Source organism: Passer domesticus, chromosome 21 (genome assembly GCF_036417665.1).
Source record: "Passer domesticus isolate bPasDom1 chromosome 21, bPasDom1.hap1, whole genome shotgun sequence".
In the NCBI taxonomy this organism is placed as follows: Eukaryota; Metazoa; Chordata; class Aves; order Passeriformes; family Passeridae; genus Passer; species Passer domesticus.
Genome location: NC_087494.1, coordinates 3,537,615 through 3,556,196, shown reverse-complemented (window position 1 = coordinate 3,556,196; position 18,582 = coordinate 3,537,615). Strand labels below are relative to the sequence as shown.

The following is an 18,582-nucleotide window of genomic DNA, read 5'->3' as shown; positions in this document are numbered from 1 at the left end:
AAATGGCCATTTGTGCTACTTCTAGCACGCAGAGCTGTGATGAACTTTTGTCTCTGCTTTCCATCTGTCTCACAGCTGCTCAGCAGCACAGCCCACTGATTCTGCTGTTACAGCCTCCCAGTTTCTTAGTTTCAACAATGAAAGCAGTTCATGAAATAGCTATTCTGGATCTAAAGAACTTCTCTCTTTCAGTACACATTCCTTACGTGTCACAAAACCCAAATTCAATACACAGCATTTTGCCTCTGGTACAGAAAGTTTTGTTCCATTTTATTCTAAGATCAACACATGGGCATAACAAACATGAAGCCCACTAATGCTCACAAGAGAATAGAGACCAATATATTAGTGGTTTATACCTTTCATATCAATTACAGAAAAAAACCATTAAGTCCATTTCCACTGCAGAGACCATTATGTAAGAGCTATTAGAAATAAACTGGGGAGATGTGGCATTAGAACTTTATATTACCAGCATTTGGTATGCAGGGTAAGAGGATACAGGCTTCATTTATGTGCAAAACCATAAGCAAGTCTGCAAAAGCTCTAAACTTTATGCACGACAGATGAGCCAAAACCACCCCCCTGATCTCCCTCTCTGTCAGGTTTGGCCCTGAGTCCTCTGTGGCAGTACAGAGTGATGGACAAGCTTGCCAAGTCTGAATATGGCACAATGCTAAAAAGATAATTTTGTAACTTAAAATTACAGGCCATTTCCCTAAGCTGGTAGTGGGGCTACTTTAAGTGGCAGAGATAAAATGGTTTTCAGTGTCTCTGTCATTGGCAAAGACCACTACTCCAGTACCCAGCAGTTAGAAGCAGAAAATACACCAGGACAGGGTGACTGCATTTTGACTTGCTTCTATTTGTGACAAAATTAGCCCCTTTCAACTTTACAACACACACAGCATCTCAATTTTGGCCTGGAGATCTGTATTTAATGACTGACTGGTGCTAAGAAAAGCACTGCATTCAATGTCACTACAACTCTGGACAGACAGCAAGAAAAGGCTAAGCCAGCCTCAAAACAATTTTACTCATGCACAACAGCTTCCTTTTCTTTTTTTTTTTTTTGGTTTTGTTCTTTTTCTTTAACACTACAGTTAGACAAGAAGATTTTTTGCACCTAGGTTTACAACCCCTCACTACCATTCTATTGTGTTGGAATATACAACTCTGTTTTCAGCATTATTCCTGTGGGTTATATTTCCAATTCAAATAGTATAGACATGGGACTCCTAACAGGATTTTAGGAGGTTAAGAGATTTTAACTGCAGCAAACACACTAATAACTTGTAGCATATTAATTTCTGGGTTTCATACAGAGGTTTAATTGCAGGGTTGTGTCTCCCTGTGATCCTGGTGGAGATCAGAAACACCTTTAAACAGACTTAAAACCACACATACCTGAACTGTCCGTCCTATGAGATGCTTTGCTCTTGCCACCTTTCTCCTTGCTCCCTTTGGTGAAGGTGGCCAGCTTGGTGGGGATCTGCTGCTGGACTGCAGCTGGTTTCTGGATCTGGTTGGTTGCACTCAGGAGATGAATTGGCACTTCGTTCTTCAGGGAGGGCCGGGTCTCCAGGGTGGTGCTGTCCCTGCGCGCCAGCTCCGACCGCTCCAGGTACTCCAGCCCGGCCACCGAGCTCACCCTCACTGAGGATTTGGAGCCAGCTGCAGATGGTTCCATCCCTTCTCCATTGAAGCTCATGGAATGACTGATCATCTGGCTCTGCAAGAGGAAAAAGGCATTCTAAGTCAAACGGGGATTTTCTCCAGCACAAGGAGGAGAGACCATCCCCAGCCCCAAGGGCACAAAAAACTTCTGAGTGCAAAGCAGGACAGGGCACACAAAACCTAAAGGATCCTGGGGAACAGAAAGAAGAGCAAGGTGTAAGTCCTTGGACACTGAAAAGAACATCAGCAGCTTCAAACTGCTTAACAGTGCACCTAGGAAAGAGCAGACTGCATGGGGTGATGACAAAGCAGGACTTTCAGAAAGTTTCAATGAACCAATTTAATCAGACCTCCAAATTTCTGTTTAAAGCACAAGAAATGCTTTTTGAAATCAGCTGTACAAAATGCTGTTGACGTAGCCACAACATTCTGCAATCATTTGCCTACAAGTTCCTGAATTTGAAAACTACTCAGTCAGCCACAATTGAAAACAACTTATTCTCCATTTCTATCTTTTTAAAATGTACTCCCATTGCCAGACATCTGGGTGGAACTTCACAGACACTGGGAAACTGCCAAGCTCTCATCTCTCTGAGAGTAGCCATCACCATCTACTTCAGGCAATGGTTTGAGTAGCCCAGCAAAAGGCAAAAAGAGGCTGGTGCTGCAGCAAGTGCAACCCTCATCCAGAAGCAGGCAGGTTAACAGGAATAAAACTGAGAAAACCAATCCCTCACCTGGCCCATTTCTGGGGAGAAAGTGCCTGACACAGTGTTCTGCTTCTTCAGCTTCTTTAGCTGATCCAGGCGCTCCCTCTCCTTCTCCACAGCTCTCTGGGCTTCCCTCAGCCTCTCCAGGTCGTGCTGGTAGGCCTCCCTCTGCCTCTCCAGCTCTTCCCTGTCCTGGCTCAGCCTCTCCTGCAGCTGCCGCATCTCCTCGGCGCGCTCCTGCAGCCGCGCTTCCGTGAGCTCAAATTCCCTCTGCTGCCGGCTCCTCTCCCGCTCCAGGCGCTGCTGCTCCAGCTTCAGCTGGCTCTGGAGCTTCTGGACGTTCATCAGTTCTTCCCTCTGCTTTTCGAAGTTCCTCTGCTTCTCCTGCTCCAGCAGCAGATTCCCCCGGGTGGACTGCAGCCGGTACTGCTTCTCCCGGTCTGCCATGGTGGCTCGCTGCACCTCGATGTAGCTGTCCTGCTGAGATATCACAGCCTGGAGGGGATAAAAGTGCAGCATGAGGCAGCCAGATTCAAAAATCATGCACAGCTAAGCAGGAGACAACAGCATCTAGCAGGTGAGGTTACAGAGTCTTTTTGTTCCAGAGCATGTTTTAATTCCGGCTCGTACAGCCCATGGTGATTGACACGATATTGAAGATGGCCAAGGAAATAAATTATGCTTATGTGTGTCAAACTGGACATTTCTTGCACTTAGAATTGTTACTCTGAATCAAACCAGTCAAAATATTGCTGCTTACAAGGTAACAGTAAAACAACTAATTCATACAGACGTGTATGAACAATGAGCACAGAGAGCAGACAGAGCTCAAAGCAGGAAAAGAATTAAGTGAGCAGGAAAAAGGAAATAATTACTTAAGACAACAGCTCTAACACTTCCTCCAAAATACCAAGCACAGTTTCCTTGAGTCTCAGGGCTAAATGCTGCACTTTACTCCAGCTTTAGGGGATATTTTCAAGGTAGCTCCTCTCTACACCTGCATAAATTTTATTGCATTTAGTGCCTAACAAATCTCTTGGATAGTAAATAGTGGTTTACCTGAAGACTGAAGAGCAACTGCAACAGCGTCTGTATCCTATGGACAAGCTGAAGAGGAGGAAAAAACATTAGGCACTTGAGCAGAACTCTGTTTTGAGGCTTTAGACTTTAAAAAAAAAATTTAGCAGTGAAAATAATCCACGGTATCTGTACAAAAAGACACACAATGGAAGCATGGCCACCAGAGTACTCTAGCATAGCAAAAGCCAATATGCATGCACAAGGGATTTCAGTTTATTATCCTTGTGCAGATGTGAATCAGTGCCCAGCACATCTCCCTGGGATTCCACAGAGACATCTTCATCAACTTCTCTTCACCTGAACTCTTCAACCATCACTTCCTCCATGCCCCAGCACTGAATCACTGCACAGGTACAGACCTCACAGGGATTCAGAGGCAAGTTTGGCCAGTGAGCTGTTAATGTGCTGGGTTCCACAGACATTACAAACACTGGGTTTTGGAGGTGGTTTGGTTTGATTTGACATGCTATTATTACACTATGGCTATTTGTGACTGGATTTCTTCACAGCAGAAATAACATACCTGGGACTCCACGGTGGGCTGAGCACCACTGCTGTCATCCAGCCTTGTCCCATCACTCTGTAAGGGAGACAAAACCAACATTTGTGCCAGGGACACTTGCTGGGCACTGGCAGTGCTGCCAGAAAGGGCTGGGATTGCTCTCATGCATTGAAGGACATTCATCAAAAAGACTGAGTTCATAAGCTAAACTGAAACAGCAGTGTAGTGATTAAAGCCTGTGTTAATGGGACAGCATCAAATGAGCAAATGGAAAACTGAATTATCTTGCCTCTCAAGTGCTGAGCTACCAAGTTGCCCCACAGAACATCCTTACTAGAGTCAAGTAATTTTACAGACAAAGCTGCTCCAGTCCAGCCCTGCCAGCTATGGCAACTTTAACTTTGTAAGATTTGTGATGATGAGAAACACAAGGAAAAGCATTTAAATCCCTCATAAGCTCAACATACAGTTTGAGATCCTTCTTCTGCATCAGAAGAGGGGTCATGGAGTTGCACATCTGAACTCAGTGCAGGGCCTCTCCAGTCCCACTGTCTCTGGTCACCACCACTGTTCTTCCTGCCACCTGAAAGAGGAAAGGAGTATGAGGAGCTCACAGCAGCACAAGGCCTGGGATAACTCAGGGAGTGCCAGAACAAGCAGAAGAAAATGGTGACTTTGAACCAAAATGCAACTGCATGGCTTCTCCATGCTGATCCCAAGTGCAAGATCAGGCAACAGTGACACACAGGGCTGCTCAAAAAAGTTTAAAAACTTGAGAAGACTGGGTTAAGATAAATAGGGAGGGTAAGTTCAAATTACATTATACTATTTTAAGTGAAGCAACCACAATGTCTGCATGAAAATAATCAGCTCCCAGAATTGCAAGTTCATGACATGCAATACTGGTCAGCAGGAATATTGCAGTCACTGCAGCACCACTGTGAGTGTGGAAGGAGGTAAGGGGAGATGGACCCCCTCTTGTAAAAAAGTACATGACAGCTGTATGGAGCCTTTCAGAGACATCAGAAAGTGCTCTAGAGATTAACAACCAGTGAAATAAAGGCCATTCACTTTTTCAATTAATGCATGAAGCAAAAATGAAGATAAATAGTATCTGGTCTTTCCTCTTATTTCATTAATTAACTGATAAATCATCTGTGCCAAAAGAACAATTTATATTATCTAAGGATTCAGCAAACCTCTAGTGACTGTGTAGATACAAAGTGGAAAAAAGTGTTCATGACATAATGAAAGTAGACAGCTGAATTCAAATTTTCTAGGTTTTCAGAACAGGCTTATTTTTTTAAACAGAATTAAAGTTCTGTGTGGAATTGTGGTAATTATAAAGAATGGGTTACAGTAATGCCCTTAGCATAACACTGAGAGCCCTACTCTGCTCTCTAGTGTTGGTATCTGGAGCAAAAGATCCAACATGCTGGAGATTTGCTCTGATCTTCTTTTTAAAGCCTGGTGAAGCCTCCTTATATATGAGAGCCTCAATTCCTTGTTCTTATTCTCTGTACAGCAATCACAGTAAAAAGATCAGAAAAATTCTGAGTGTTCCCTTTCTTACTTTTACTTGAAATTGAGGGACTACTGTCATATCCTCCAAAGGTCTCTGCTCTCCGGGGGAGTCCTGAGCCATCCTCAGGCTGACAGGATGCACTGCCAAAGTGAGTGAAGATAAAGTCCTGGAGATTTTCAGCTGGAGAAGAGGAGAACATGTCATGTAAACAGCCATGTCTATGCAGCAGTACAAGTTATCATGCTAATGAGTCCACTGTAAGTTCAGGCAGTCTGAGATGTCCTCCAGTACAAATGAATTTTCCTTTGTGAGTAGCTCTGCATGACAGGCTCTTCATATGAACATGAGCTCTTCCTTAATGGCAAGTTTAGATTATCAAGCTTTGAGTGCTTGTTTTTTCTTTCCTTTTTAAAATAGAAGTTATGTTTGGGCTTGTTTTCTTTCTAAACACACTATCTTTAGACAGGCTGTTTTTAATAGATAACCCTCCTATAATATTACATTTCAGGACTGTGTGTTATTAGAGCACTCTGTTACTCTTTCTGAACAAACTCGTCCTAAGATTCCACTGGTTGATCCTTAAAAATAAACCATTCCAAGCTGTGCAGGTCTTCTATCTAAACCCCCAAACACACTTCACCTTTCTTGCAGGTTGGTTCTGAGAACGAGGAAGTCTGAACCACGTTACATAAAAGCATTATGTTATTACAGGATGATTTTCAGGGCCTGTACTTAGATCCTGGGTGCTTATCCCCACCCCAGCACCTGAGTGAATGCCCACACATTCCCACATTCCATTCACCTTCAGTCACTGCAGACTTCAGAATTGCCTCTCCTTGCAGATTCTCAGAGATATCCCCCCGAAGAAGCAGCCTGGCTCGGGATCCTTGGGAATGGTCTTCAAAGCCATTCACCTCAGACATTTCCAGATAAATCTGTTGCTTCTCAGTGAGGCTTTGCAGAATCAGTTCATCTTTCATGTTCAAACGCTCTGAAGGAAGAAACAAATTCAGTCCTGCCCTCCTTGTCACTGTCACAGAACCGTGTTCAATTTGGGAGATTATCTTTGATTTTATGGCCAGAGCATCAAATGCAGAGATATAATTAACAGTTAAGGAGAAAACTTATGGAGCAGACAAAGCTTATTAGACTTCTTTAGCTACTATTTCTACAGAATCTTACACCACCTTGAAAGACATATGAAGGAGAAACTTGATCTTGATAAAGAATTAGACAGCCATAAATCACAAATAATGCTGAGAAGCAGCTTGTAGAATATATAACTAAGTCATTACCTTGAAAATCTTTTAACTTTGCAGCTCTTGCTTCAGCCTGTCTCCTCTCTGCTTCAGGTTCATTAAATGTTCCTCCTTCCTCATCAGGACAGCTGTCCAAAGGGAAAGACAGATTTATGTTTGATTTGCATGTGAGATAATTTAAAACCATCTCAGGATACAACTTGAAGTTTTTGCCTCAGTTGTGGTTTATCCTGGTTGTCAATCTTCCTCCCTTTTCCAAAGCATTTGACATAAGTGAGCCTTTTTTTAAATAAAAGCAGGACAAAGTCTTTGACTAGTTTTTATCAGTGGTTTCTTTCCAATGAACACAAAGAGAATTGCACACTGAAGTCTTACAAAGAAAGTTTAGGGAGAGTCAAAAGGATTTCTTCAAAGACAGATTTACACCTGTGAGTAGAAGGCAAGCAAGAAATCAGGTTCCTGCTTTTCCCCCTCCCTTACCTCTCCACAGCCCTGCGGATGTGTGCCATCCAGGAATTCCTCTCCTCTTTGGAGCTGGTGTGAATTTCATACATTTCTGGTCCTTTTAAGGAAGCACTAATTAAGAACATTGCCTTTTCCTCATTAGCTACCTCTCTCACAATCAATTTTTGCAGTGAGATAACTGGTGGCTTAGAGTCCTGTAAAATAAAATACAGTACATTAGATGTGTTCTTTAAGAATTGTGTTTCCTAGCTGCCCCCTCTTCCTGTTTATCCAGAGCCACGAGGAGCTGTAACATCATGAGATCATGCTGACCTTTTCACATGACACTTCTGATGTTATCATTTTATTACCATCAACAAAAACATGGAATAAAGAATGTACATGTCAGAAACAAGAGGTCGTGATATGTGATTGAACATCAAAGCCTGTGTCAATTTAAAGAGTCCCACTGAGTCCCAGAAGTCAAGAACAGGCTCAAAAAATTTTGCTCAAAAGGAGGCAAACCCAAAATTTGAAAAAGCAAACAAAAACCTTAATGACACATTGTGAAGTGAAAGAAAAGAACGAGAGGAAGTGTTAGAGATTTTAAGTTGTCTCCAAAAGAAATAAAACAGAGGTGTTAGAGGGTGTCAGGCCCTGATAAAAATGACACCAGGTGACAAGTAGTGTATTGTATAATGAGGATTAACTGGATTAGCTGTCAGCCTTTGCAGTGAAGACACATTTACAGGAGGGATATTAGTTACTAAAAACCTGTCTAGGCTTCCTACAGCACAGCTCCAACATATGCAGCCTAGAAAGTTCCTTCCCAGGATAAAGCAGCTCTTTGTGACTGCTAAACCTTCACAGAATAATCTAGAGCCATGATAAGAACTGAAGTGTGAAGAAAACATCAGGTACACCAGCTTCTGCCAGCTTCTCTGAGCAGCTGAACTGCAATTCCAGACACCAACAGAGGTCACTGGAAAAACAGAATCACTGAGCAGATCCATTTGCTCCCTCACTTGATTTATTTATGGAGAACTGATATTAAATTTCAAATGAACTGTATACATACAGAGATGCAAAAAAAATGGTCAGACTCTAAGTGTAGAGCACGTTTCCAGAGGGAAAAAAAATCCACCACACAGCACCCTGTTCTGTGCATTAGGAGAAGGGTAATTGAAAAGCAGTTGTTTGTACAGCCCTGAGGTCACCAAAATAGCTTTTGCCATTAGAATTCAGCTCTAATGTTAATGTCTTGAAAAAAAAAAACATCCAAGAAAACAATTACATAAAATAATTTCTCTGTTACAGGTTCTACAACAGCCATCAGTGGACTAGATCAGGACAAAATGTACAAATTAACTTCTCTGAGGACACCTGTGGAAATGCCCGAGAAAAGCAAGTGAATTCACGGAATGTTCTGGAGTGCTGCAGTAATAACATCTGCATTTAGTGCTTATTCCATGTATTTCAGGAAAGTTCTCTGCCCCTAGTAAATCTCAGGGCACTGTGACTACAGTTACCATGTCCCTAACTGAGGTGGCAATTCTTTCCCTGCACACCGAACAGAAGCAGGATTTATCTGCAAGTTTTTCAAAGCACAGTTCTAGCATGTGCAATGTCCATGACATTGTGTACAAAATCTCAGCCTAACAAAATTCAGTGAAAGGGGAAGTCACAGCACAAGAAGAGGAACAGTGAAAACCATGGAAGATGTGGCAGCTATAACTGGCCAATGCAAGGAAATACTGGTTTACACTGGGAGAGTGGGGAAAGGATTCAACAAGTACCAGAACTGCTTCAGAAAAAGTGATTCAATAATACTTGGTTGGTTTATTCACTTAATGTTCTTCCTGAACCTCCTATAAAAAGTATCTAACATCCTTAATTGTGTTTTTTCTGTAGTTACTGTCACTTTCATAAATCCTCTAAGTGCATGTATTAAATAAAGAGAACAATACCTACCACGGATGCAAATGTGTATTTTTGGTCCTTTTCTTGCAAGAGCAACAGTACATCAGTGAGCAGGACTGCCAGAATATCTACAGTACAAGAGACCAAAAAAAAGGAAAGGAAGTCATAATTCAAAGCAGAAAGACCAGTCCAGACTCAAACTCACTTAACTTATATTTCCTGCAGGCCAGGGAATAGCATGTCACCATTTGCAATATTGGGTCTGGTACTGCCTTCCACCTGGGCTGTCCCCAGCCAGGCTGCACCATGCAGCACCAGCTGATCTAAACAGAGCCCATTTAAAGCTTGAGAACACCCACACACATCCTACACATGGACTCCAGCACTCCAGAGGGAACACATCTCTCTCAACAGCAGATTCTTCTGGAACTGCAGCCATTCAGGGTCCCACCTACTCCTGGCTGAGCTTTCTGTGCCACTGAAGCTTCTCCTTGAACACCTGAGCAATGAAGCTGCTCAAATATTCCCTGATGGCCACTGCTTTGATTTTCTGGCAAATGCAGAATTAAGTGTCATGCAGCTGACACGACACAGGTTTTGCAAAGTGTGAAGCAGAGCTCGCACAAGATAATGCCTTTCCACAGGAGACTAAGTCAGGATGACTCAAAGCTTTGTCATCCATCTGAAGACTTCCCTCTTGAATTGGGAAGCAGACCAGCCAGATAATAAGCAAACAGCATAAGGAACTTATCATGCACTATTACAGAGATGCTTATTGGACAAGCCAAGAATAGAACAAGTGCTATTTCCTCCAATATCCTATTAAACAAGCAGGTTATTGTCATCTTATTTTATACCCAATCGATCAGTAATAAACAGTTACTAAAAAAAAAAACCCAACATAAATCTTGTTTCCCAGTTGTGTCTTTGCCCTTGCTGGTGCTGTACCTTTGAGGCGCCCTGATGCAGCTTTCCAGTACAGCATCCCATCCAGGAGGAGCCGCCTCTGGCCCATGTCATCCTTCCTGAACAAAAGCCCATTCTTGCATTTCCCAGATGATTTCAGCTCCATTTTGTGCATGATCTCCTTGAGTCGCTGCCCCTTCTCGCACTCGTTTACCATGGCATCTACATGGGTGATGGTGTCCTTAATTAAACCAAGGGCCTGGGTCAGCTCTTCGTAATCTCTAGTTCCAGCTAAGGGAAAAGAGAAGCAGTCAGCCACATTTTCAACTCTGCAATACAAGACATGAGCCATCCAAGTGTATTTTAGCATAAGGGTTCCATACGGAACACCTAACCGTATTTTCTAAGAAAAAAAAAATTTAAAAATATATATTTAAATTTTATTATAAAATTTTATTTTATTTTATTAAATTTTTAATTATTTAAAAATAAAATACAATAACCTAAAGCTCTGAAAAGCTAATGAACCAACAGGTTTAACTACTATGGGTTTGTGGCTGCAGACTTTAAATGCTTCTCTTCTCCTCTGAGGAGAGGCTGGGAGAATTGGGATTGTTCAGCCTGGAGAGGAGAAATTTCAGAGTGATCTAAGTGTGGCCTGAAGGGAGCCTGCAGGAAAGATGGAGAGAGACTATTTAAGAAGGACCTGGACTGACAGGACAAGGGGGATAAGCTTTAATCTAAAGAAGGGCAGGGATGGATGGGATATTGGGAAGGAATTCCCCACTGTGAAGGTGGGGAGGCCCTGGCACAGGGTGCCCCGAAAAGCTGTGGCTGCCCCTGGGCCACTGAAGCATCCAAAGCCAGGCTGACTGGGGCTTGGAGCAACCTGGGACAGTGGCAGGTGTCCCTGCCCATGGCAGGGGGTAGAATGAGGTGAACTTCAAGGTCCCTTCCAACCTAAACCATTCTGTGATTCTCTTGACCCTCTGAGGTGAGACTGACTTGGCATCATCAGCCAACAGAGAATTAAGCAAGCAGGAAACAGCCTGTCTGAGGTAAGAACATGCAAAACGAGGCAGAAAAAGGACCAACAGACAACTGTGAGGCTTCCAGGAAGCACCCCACCTTCTGTGTTCTGAATGATCCGCTCCACCAGCACCGGGTACTTGGTGATGCGCTGGGTGACCAGGAGGATGCACTCCTGAACACCCAGCCTCCTCACGATGGAACAGTTCCCAATTTTCTAGAAAACAGGAGAAACTCGTCACATCCACTGTGCATGGTGCTCTTCTAACTCCCCCTCCATTCTTCTGCCCCAAAACACTTCTGCACATCAGACACAGCACCATGAAATTAGTTGCACTCTTCTACTAAAGCAAAACTCCTGATAGCATTCAAAAAATTGCCTTTATTACTGGAAAATATCTTAGGTACTGCTTTCAACTACTGTTAACTGAATGTGGAGCCAATCAGGGAAACTTCCAAATCTGAAATGTCTAACTGCCTGTTGCTAACTGATCACCTAGAAAAGTTCTGTGGTTTTAAAATCAGACCCAACCACCTACCAGTCAAATTAGATCAATAATGAAGGAATTAAGTGTTACCACTGTGTGCTCCCCAAAAGCCTGACCTAGAGAAACACATTCCTGATTAGAAAGGGAGGACTGTAAAGCACCAGTTAATCTGACTGCAGGTACAGCACACACCTGGCAGCTGGAGAACACAGTACCAAGATCTTTCTCTACAAGGACTGAAGCTGCATGTTTTAAAACTTATTTAGTTCCTTAGAAGTGAAGGGCTCTCACTTTAAAGGCGCCTGGCTGAGACCAGCTGTAAGTACAGAGCTAAGCTGGAAAGTTCACACAGTATCACTTACTGGTGACTGGAAAATGAGAATATTTAGGCCTCTGCAAAGCCACCTGAGATTCAGGTTACAGCTTCCACTTGGGCTGTGTCTCTTCAGCCCTTCCTTTTAACTGCCCCTTAGAGTGTGCAGCAAACCACCCTGGAGCCAATCTTCTGGCTTTGGAAAGATGATGGAGTGAGCAAAACCTGACTAAGAGTCCATGCTTTTTCTGCAGCAGCTCATCAACAGCATTTATCATTGATTTAATTTATTAACAAACCAATTTATCCTGATGGCCACACAGCAGGACAGAGCCTTGAATTGAACAAATACTCTATTCCCCAGTCCTGGGTACTCTCAAGAGCCTGCCTCAAATGTAACACTTCTTAATTGTGGTTTTGTCTCCACGTAGCTCAAAAGATCTAAAACACAAGAACTCACAAACCACCAAATAATGAGAATATATCTCTAACCCTGCTAACCCTCCTCATTCATTGAGGAATCTTCAAGTACAAAACAAAGGCCAAAGCAGTGAGGTATATCTTGCATAGTCAGAATAGGAGACTTCTGGTTACTGTTTACCTTTATTAAGTTTTGGAACTTCTTATTGCTTTGGAGCAGGTCTTTGTAATGGCTAACAGCTTCATTGTGTCCACAACAGAACACACCATATTTTTCTTTCATTCTCTCCCCGTTTTCACCTGAAAACTAATTGGAAATAGAAGAATGAAAGACATGAATCATTCAGAGTAAACCTACCTCCACTATAAACTCCAGCTCTAACATGGTTTTTAAATAATTTCTCCTGTATTTCAATTTCTTCTGTACCAGAAATGAGAGATTTATGCACTGTGACATGTGAGGGCTTGAAATACCACAAGATAACCAAATATTAAATGATGGTTGCAATTATGAAAATTTTTTAAAAGGATTTCTGGATCTCTGCACTGAAAAAGTCTGTGAACTGTAAAAGTTGAAGGACAAAAAAATAAAAGGTCATGCTATATGACAGAAATTGTTGCATCCACTCCACACCAGAATGGTGCTAAAAACTGCCATGAGTTCAAATGATCCTGACTGTATTTTTAAAAGATCAGAATGAAGAAGTTTGGCTTTATCTGAAGGAGAGCCAACTCTGGAATGGACACTAGGAATATGTTAGCTTACTCTTGGAACAGATGAAAAATAGAACCAAACAAGTCACATATCCCACAAGATATATATGTGCATGCCCAAAGAACATTTAATGACCATTTCATGTTACTTGTGACTAGATATATCCCTGGGAGTCATGCTCCCACATTAACTGGGAAGAGAACCATAAACCCAGGATGGAACCAATCTTTGCATCACATAACTTTACCTTACAGGTAGCTTTTTAGAAGCTTTATAGTGTCAATATCATTAGTAGGATTTAATTCACACCTGTTTTACCAAGAGGTCTCCAATGTTGTGGATTATATAATTTCGGTCACTGCCTTCTTCCAAGGACTCCTTTCTTCTCTCCTTCAGCTGGAGCAGGAATTGCCCGTGCATCTCCAGCAGCTCATCCACACAGGGAAAGAGCTTGTTGATTACTGCATTTGAGAACTGCAGCTCCTCTCTCATGGCTCTGGAGTACACCTTCAGCATTATTTTCAGTGTCCTAACGTGGTGCATTTCAGTCTGCATTAGTTCTGGGCAAGGTGAAATACAGAAATAAAATCAAAAATCATTTATATGCTGTGCAGTGAGCAGGGACACATAAAAGCAGGCTCTGAAAGCCATGATCATCTTCTTCACTACAGTCTTTGCATCACTCATATGAAGCTTTTAAATTTGCCTTGCTAATGTCCCAGCCCAGCAGTAACTGACCCTGCTTATTTAAGGACATCTCCCAGTGGCAGTTGAGCTGCTCCCTAATTGTACAGCTGGGCTTTGCTGCTTACAGAGCCCTGCTGAAACCCATGGGATGCTTAAAGGCATTCACACAAGGAATTACACACATAAATGCAGGTAACAGACTTGAAAACCTTCACTCAGTTTTAGTTTTCAAGCACAAGTCAAAATGGGAACCAACAAAAATGATTTCTGCTCTATATCACAACAGTAGCACTATGAAATAGAAAAAGTTTTAAGAATAACAAATACTCTTACCATAAATGACATCTTGCCTTTTTATAACATCTTTCCTTTGCCTTTTTGCATAAGGCTGTTCCACTGCAACACTCCAAGACTCTGCCTCAAACTCATGAGCATCTGTTTCTATTTCACTCCGGAGGGACACAGAATATGAATCTAGACCAAAAGCACATTCAATTTCAATTATTATTCAACCTTTTCTCACCATATCCCTGTTTACCATCAGTGACAACAACAAGAGGAAGAACTCCTCAATGCTCCTTTCAAACCCGTGGGAAAAGTTGCATAACAATCCTGAAAAGCACAGAAATTCCATACCTTCCAGAAAAATGGAGTCTGCTGTTGAAGGTGCAAGCGAGATAACGTCATCTGAAGTCTGCTTAAATTTTACAAAGCCTGAATCCCCTTCATCCATGTCTCCTGAAATTAGCCTAAATGGCCAAAGAAATTAGACCAGAACAATTAAAATAAAATAAAAAAATCCAACTTCTTCAACAAGCATCTTTCCTAAACTATAGTGCAATTATCTTACAATAAATAAAGATATCACTGCACTCTTTAAACAGTTAAATTAATTTAGCAACTCCAACGCTGAAATACTGCAGTTTAATTAGAGCAGCATGAGCAAAGCTTGTAACTTCTGGTATGACAGTTTACAAGGACATCACCTGGTGACAAGCCACAGCCAGTTCAGAGTACAAAGGGCACTTTCACTGGGAAGGGAGTATAACTGGGGCACATCAAAAGTAAATAGCTACTTAAAACAAGATAGCCTTGAGTTTGCCTACTATTTTAATGAGGGTATTCAGCAATTTAAAACACTGCTGCCTCCTACACCAGCCAGCACCAGCCCAACCTAGAATAGCTGAACTCAGACAAGATCACTGAATTTCACAGCAGTTCTCAAGACAAATACATCCATGAAAACCATAATCAAGACAGAAACACTCAAATACTGCACTATTTTGCACAATATCTTTTGTGACGCAGGACAGAAGAACTAAAGACCAAAAAAAAAAAGAAAAAAATAAGCATTGCTCAGGGAAAAAAAACTTTCAGAATTAAAAGCTCAATAAAACTCTTTTGAGCTTGAAAACACGACGCGAGCTCTCATTTTTCTTTTCACACTGGGGAGGTGGGGGGCATCTGAAGGTGGTGGATTAGAAGAGAAGCATTTTACTCACCCAAATTTATTAACAGCTCCAGCAGTGTTCAGTGAAGGCTGGGAATGTCCTCTTTGGGCGATAGTCATCCCGAGGTTCCGGGACAGTGCTGGGGTGCCATCCGCTCCCAGGAGGAGGCTTCGGGGCTGCTCCTTCAGAGAAGTGGCTAAAGAGGCAAAAATGGAATTGGTACTCAGAAAATGAGGCGTGCACTGCAGCTCGCCTGCTCGCAGCCCTCGCTCCGAATGCGGACGGAGAACTGACAGGATCTTGGATGTCAGGAGCTCATTGTCCAAAAAAACATTCTCATTCCATTTTCTTGAAAAGGAACCACAAAAAGACAGCTCGGGGTGAGCTGGAATCGCATTGCTTCTGCCGCTGCTTTTTGAATTTGTATTCCCCATGCTCACCACTGGCTGCCCTCAGACCTGGCACAGTAAAGTGGCCCCAGAGATGCTCTGTTTTTATACTACCTGTGATCCTTCTAGAAATGTAAAGCTGCCACTTAACTTACTGTATTGGCTAAATCAGCAGGTCTGAAGTGCAGGAAATTGGTCCCTACTGTGCCCATTTAGTGTGGAAATTGCAAAGTATCTTCTCCTTTAGTAAAACACCAGAACCTACACACAATTATTCACACCCCACCGTATAAGGGCACAGAACATTTCATGGCAAACAAGAAAGATCAGAGATCACAGAAAAAAACCCACAAGATCTTTGCAGTGCTTACTGCTCGCAGCAATTTATATCTGCATGCACACACATTGCACATAATAGATACCTGAGCTAAATTTAATTTTAATACTGCAGCTTTTTAATGCTTTTTAAATCTAGACAGACTGTGAACTGGAAAGATGTTTGAAACTTTAATCACTATTACACAATATGTGGAAGCCTGTAATAGACTTATTAAAAATGGATACAATTATTTAGTACTAATGTCTGTAATAAATGATAAGGTACTGGAGACAAAATACATCCTTTTAAAAAAGGAACTTCAGGGAAGTCAAAGACAAAGACTCAGCCAGACAATCTTTAGAACTGATCCCTGACAAGGGCTGTAGCTGCCCTTTTCCAAAGAGCTTTTAAGGACATGGGAGTGGGATCTCAGGGATCCCTGAACCCAGGGCTCTGTCACTGCAGGGACAGACCCAGCTCCTCTCCCAGTCCCGTGTCCAGGAGGCTGCTCCAGGACCAGGGGCTGCTGCAGCAGTTCAAGGGGGTCTCCAGTTCCCAGACAAGGCTTATGCATCACTTTTCTGGTAAAAACACTTGTGTCCACCCAGCCCTAAACGTTCCCCTTTATCAGCCTGCTCTCCTTAGGATACCTTCACCAGTAATTCTCTCTCCCACTTCTGCCTTCAGAGTGAAGCACGGTTAAATCAAGGTATTTGTGCTTCTTGTCATGAAACAGGTTTTTCCACATTTTTTAATATCCCTGCTCTATACCTGCTTGTCTCTCATTTCATCTTCATTGACAGAAGAATTCTTTTGGGGCTGCAGGGGAGGTCTCATCAATGACATTTAATAGAAATTATATCACCACATCTTTTCCTGATGGAAATGCCTTTCCCAAAACCTGTTTGGGTTTGAAACCTCCTGGCTACACAGACAGTATATTGTCAGTCTACGACAAACTGGGTAAACTGAGTCCTTTCCATCCCCTCCAAGCCCCAAAAGGAGACTAATTAAATATCTGAAAGATTTGCCCAGTCAGATTTCTTAAACAAAGGCTTAATAACCAATGTCCCTGTGTTTCCATTTAGGGAAATATTGAAATTATTGGCCATCAAGTTCTCTTTCTGTGCTCTACAAGCCAGGAACATAAAGTCCTGTTACACAAGGATAGGCCAGACCTAAAAATCTCCAGAAGCAAAACAAGGGGACAGGGATGGGGACACACAAAACAGTTTATACCTCTCTAAAAATTAATTTTTCTTTTACATTGAGACAATATCTTTGGGTTTTTTTGCTAGGCACTGCAGTCTGCAGGGTTATGCTGTGGCTAACAACATACAATGCCCAGGCTATTAGCTGTTCCTTTAATTTCCAGCTTCTGCTTTTGTCTAAGGAAAATGAGCACTGTCTGCCTCATGAGCAGAGGCTGCACGGCCCACGAGGCATTTTCTGAGTTCAATTAGCACTGTCTGCACACTGCTGTGCCCCACATCGATCCTGCTCCCCTCACACAGACCAGCCCTACAGACAACTTCTCCCGTTTCCATCAGCCCTTGCTTTCCTATTTTAGTCTCTGCACTTTCTCCTAAATGCACAGACCCATTCTGGGTAATGCAAACAGCCACTTATCTCCTCAGAACAATTATCCCCTGTGCTGCCTCTTGGGAAGAGTCATTTAATGAAGAGGACACCTTGCAATGCAAATGGTACCTGAAGACACCCAGAGTGATGCTCAGACATCCCAGTGAGCTGTGTTTGACACTCAGCTGCTCTGTTAATGCAGACCTTGTAACATCTTGTGAAATTAAAACACATGTGACTGGGATGGTCTTTTCCAGGGGCAAAAAGATATTTCAAAGCCTATGCTGCAGTACAGATGCTCTATCTTCTTGGTTTTTTTCCCTCTCAGATCCTTTTTCCTCATTTTGTTTCAACAAAGATTTATGTTTAGACCATTAGTGCTAGCTTGTCTTAGAGATTTCTAGCAACCACTAGCTGCAGGCAAGTTTTAAATAGACAATTATGAAAATCTGATGTAAAACAAAGTTCACAGTTCTAGTCTTTTCAGAGGCCAGAGAATAGACAATCAATGAAAAACGAGCTTATTGATCCCTTTTCACCATGATATTTTGAGGTTACACAGCAAGAAGGTATAAAGAAAAATAAAAAGATAAAAAGATAAAAACACACAGGAGATTGCTAGGAGCCTCTAAGCCATTCCCAATAGAAAAAAAAATGAAACCATCTTATTAAAAGAGACCTTCTCTATACTTCAATAACACACAGTGTATAGCCTTTAAAACATATTAAAGAAAAAAAATGCAATTGAACAGATAAGCCTTGAGCACAGAAATCATTCTTTAGTACAAACCTGGGGAAATGCACTGGGGCGAACTTTGTGGAGATCCAGAAGGTCTGTGCTGCAAATCTTTGTGCTATAGGAAAAAATACAATATTCTTACACATCCAGACCAAACTTTCAGTTCAAAATGAATCAGATTTTTCCTATCCTATAGCATTAACTGTAAGTGAAGATGTTCACTGAGAACATAAAAGATTTAACACAATAACAGCTTTGATTTTTTCATGTGTCAGACGAATGACATAGAGACATTGACACTTTGCATTAAATTCAACAAAGTATAAATCAGGCTGAAACAGAACCAAAACTGAAACTACTGAATTAAAGCTATGACAATAATTTGTGAGATGAAAGCAATCCCTCCATGTTGACAGCCTTCACTTTGC

The 18,582-nt window shown here is 42.0% G+C and overlaps 1 protein-coding gene across 3 annotated transcripts in view; it reads right to left on the bottom strand.

Annotated features, from left to right (window-relative positions):
• Positions 1-18,582, bottom strand: part of ARHGEF18 (Rho/Rac guanine nucleotide exchange factor 18) — a 48,887-nt gene that overhangs the window by 5,378 nt on the left and 24,927 nt on the right. For all 3 annotated transcript variants that reach the window (XM_064396281.1, XM_064396283.1, XM_064396284.1), the window contains 18 exons: positions 18,206-18,269; positions 15,178-15,322; positions 14,312-14,424; positions 14,009-14,149; positions 13,298-13,548; positions 12,455-12,580; positions 11,152-11,269; positions 10,066-10,314; positions 9,169-9,245; positions 7,234-7,412; positions 6,790-6,881; positions 6,297-6,485; positions 5,543-5,674; positions 4,437-4,552; positions 3,991-4,047; positions 3,447-3,494; positions 2,415-2,882; positions 1,408-1,732 (listed from right to left, as the gene is read on the bottom strand). In XM_064396281.1, coding sequence (XP_064252351.1) covers positions 1,408-1,732; positions 2,415-2,882; positions 3,447-3,494; positions 3,991-4,047; positions 4,437-4,552; positions 5,543-5,674; positions 6,297-6,485; positions 6,790-6,881; positions 7,234-7,412; positions 9,169-9,245; positions 10,066-10,314; positions 11,152-11,269; positions 12,455-12,580; positions 13,298-13,548; positions 14,009-14,149; positions 14,312-14,424; positions 15,178-15,322; positions 18,206-18,269 — 2,890 coding nt within the window. The remainder of the gene's footprint in view (positions 1-1,407; positions 1,733-2,414; positions 2,883-3,446; positions 3,495-3,990; positions 4,048-4,436; positions 4,553-5,542; positions 5,675-6,296; positions 6,486-6,789; positions 6,882-7,233; positions 7,413-9,168; positions 9,246-10,065; positions 10,315-11,151; positions 11,270-12,454; positions 12,581-13,297; positions 13,549-14,008; positions 14,150-14,311; positions 14,425-15,177; positions 15,323-18,205; positions 18,270-18,582) is intronic.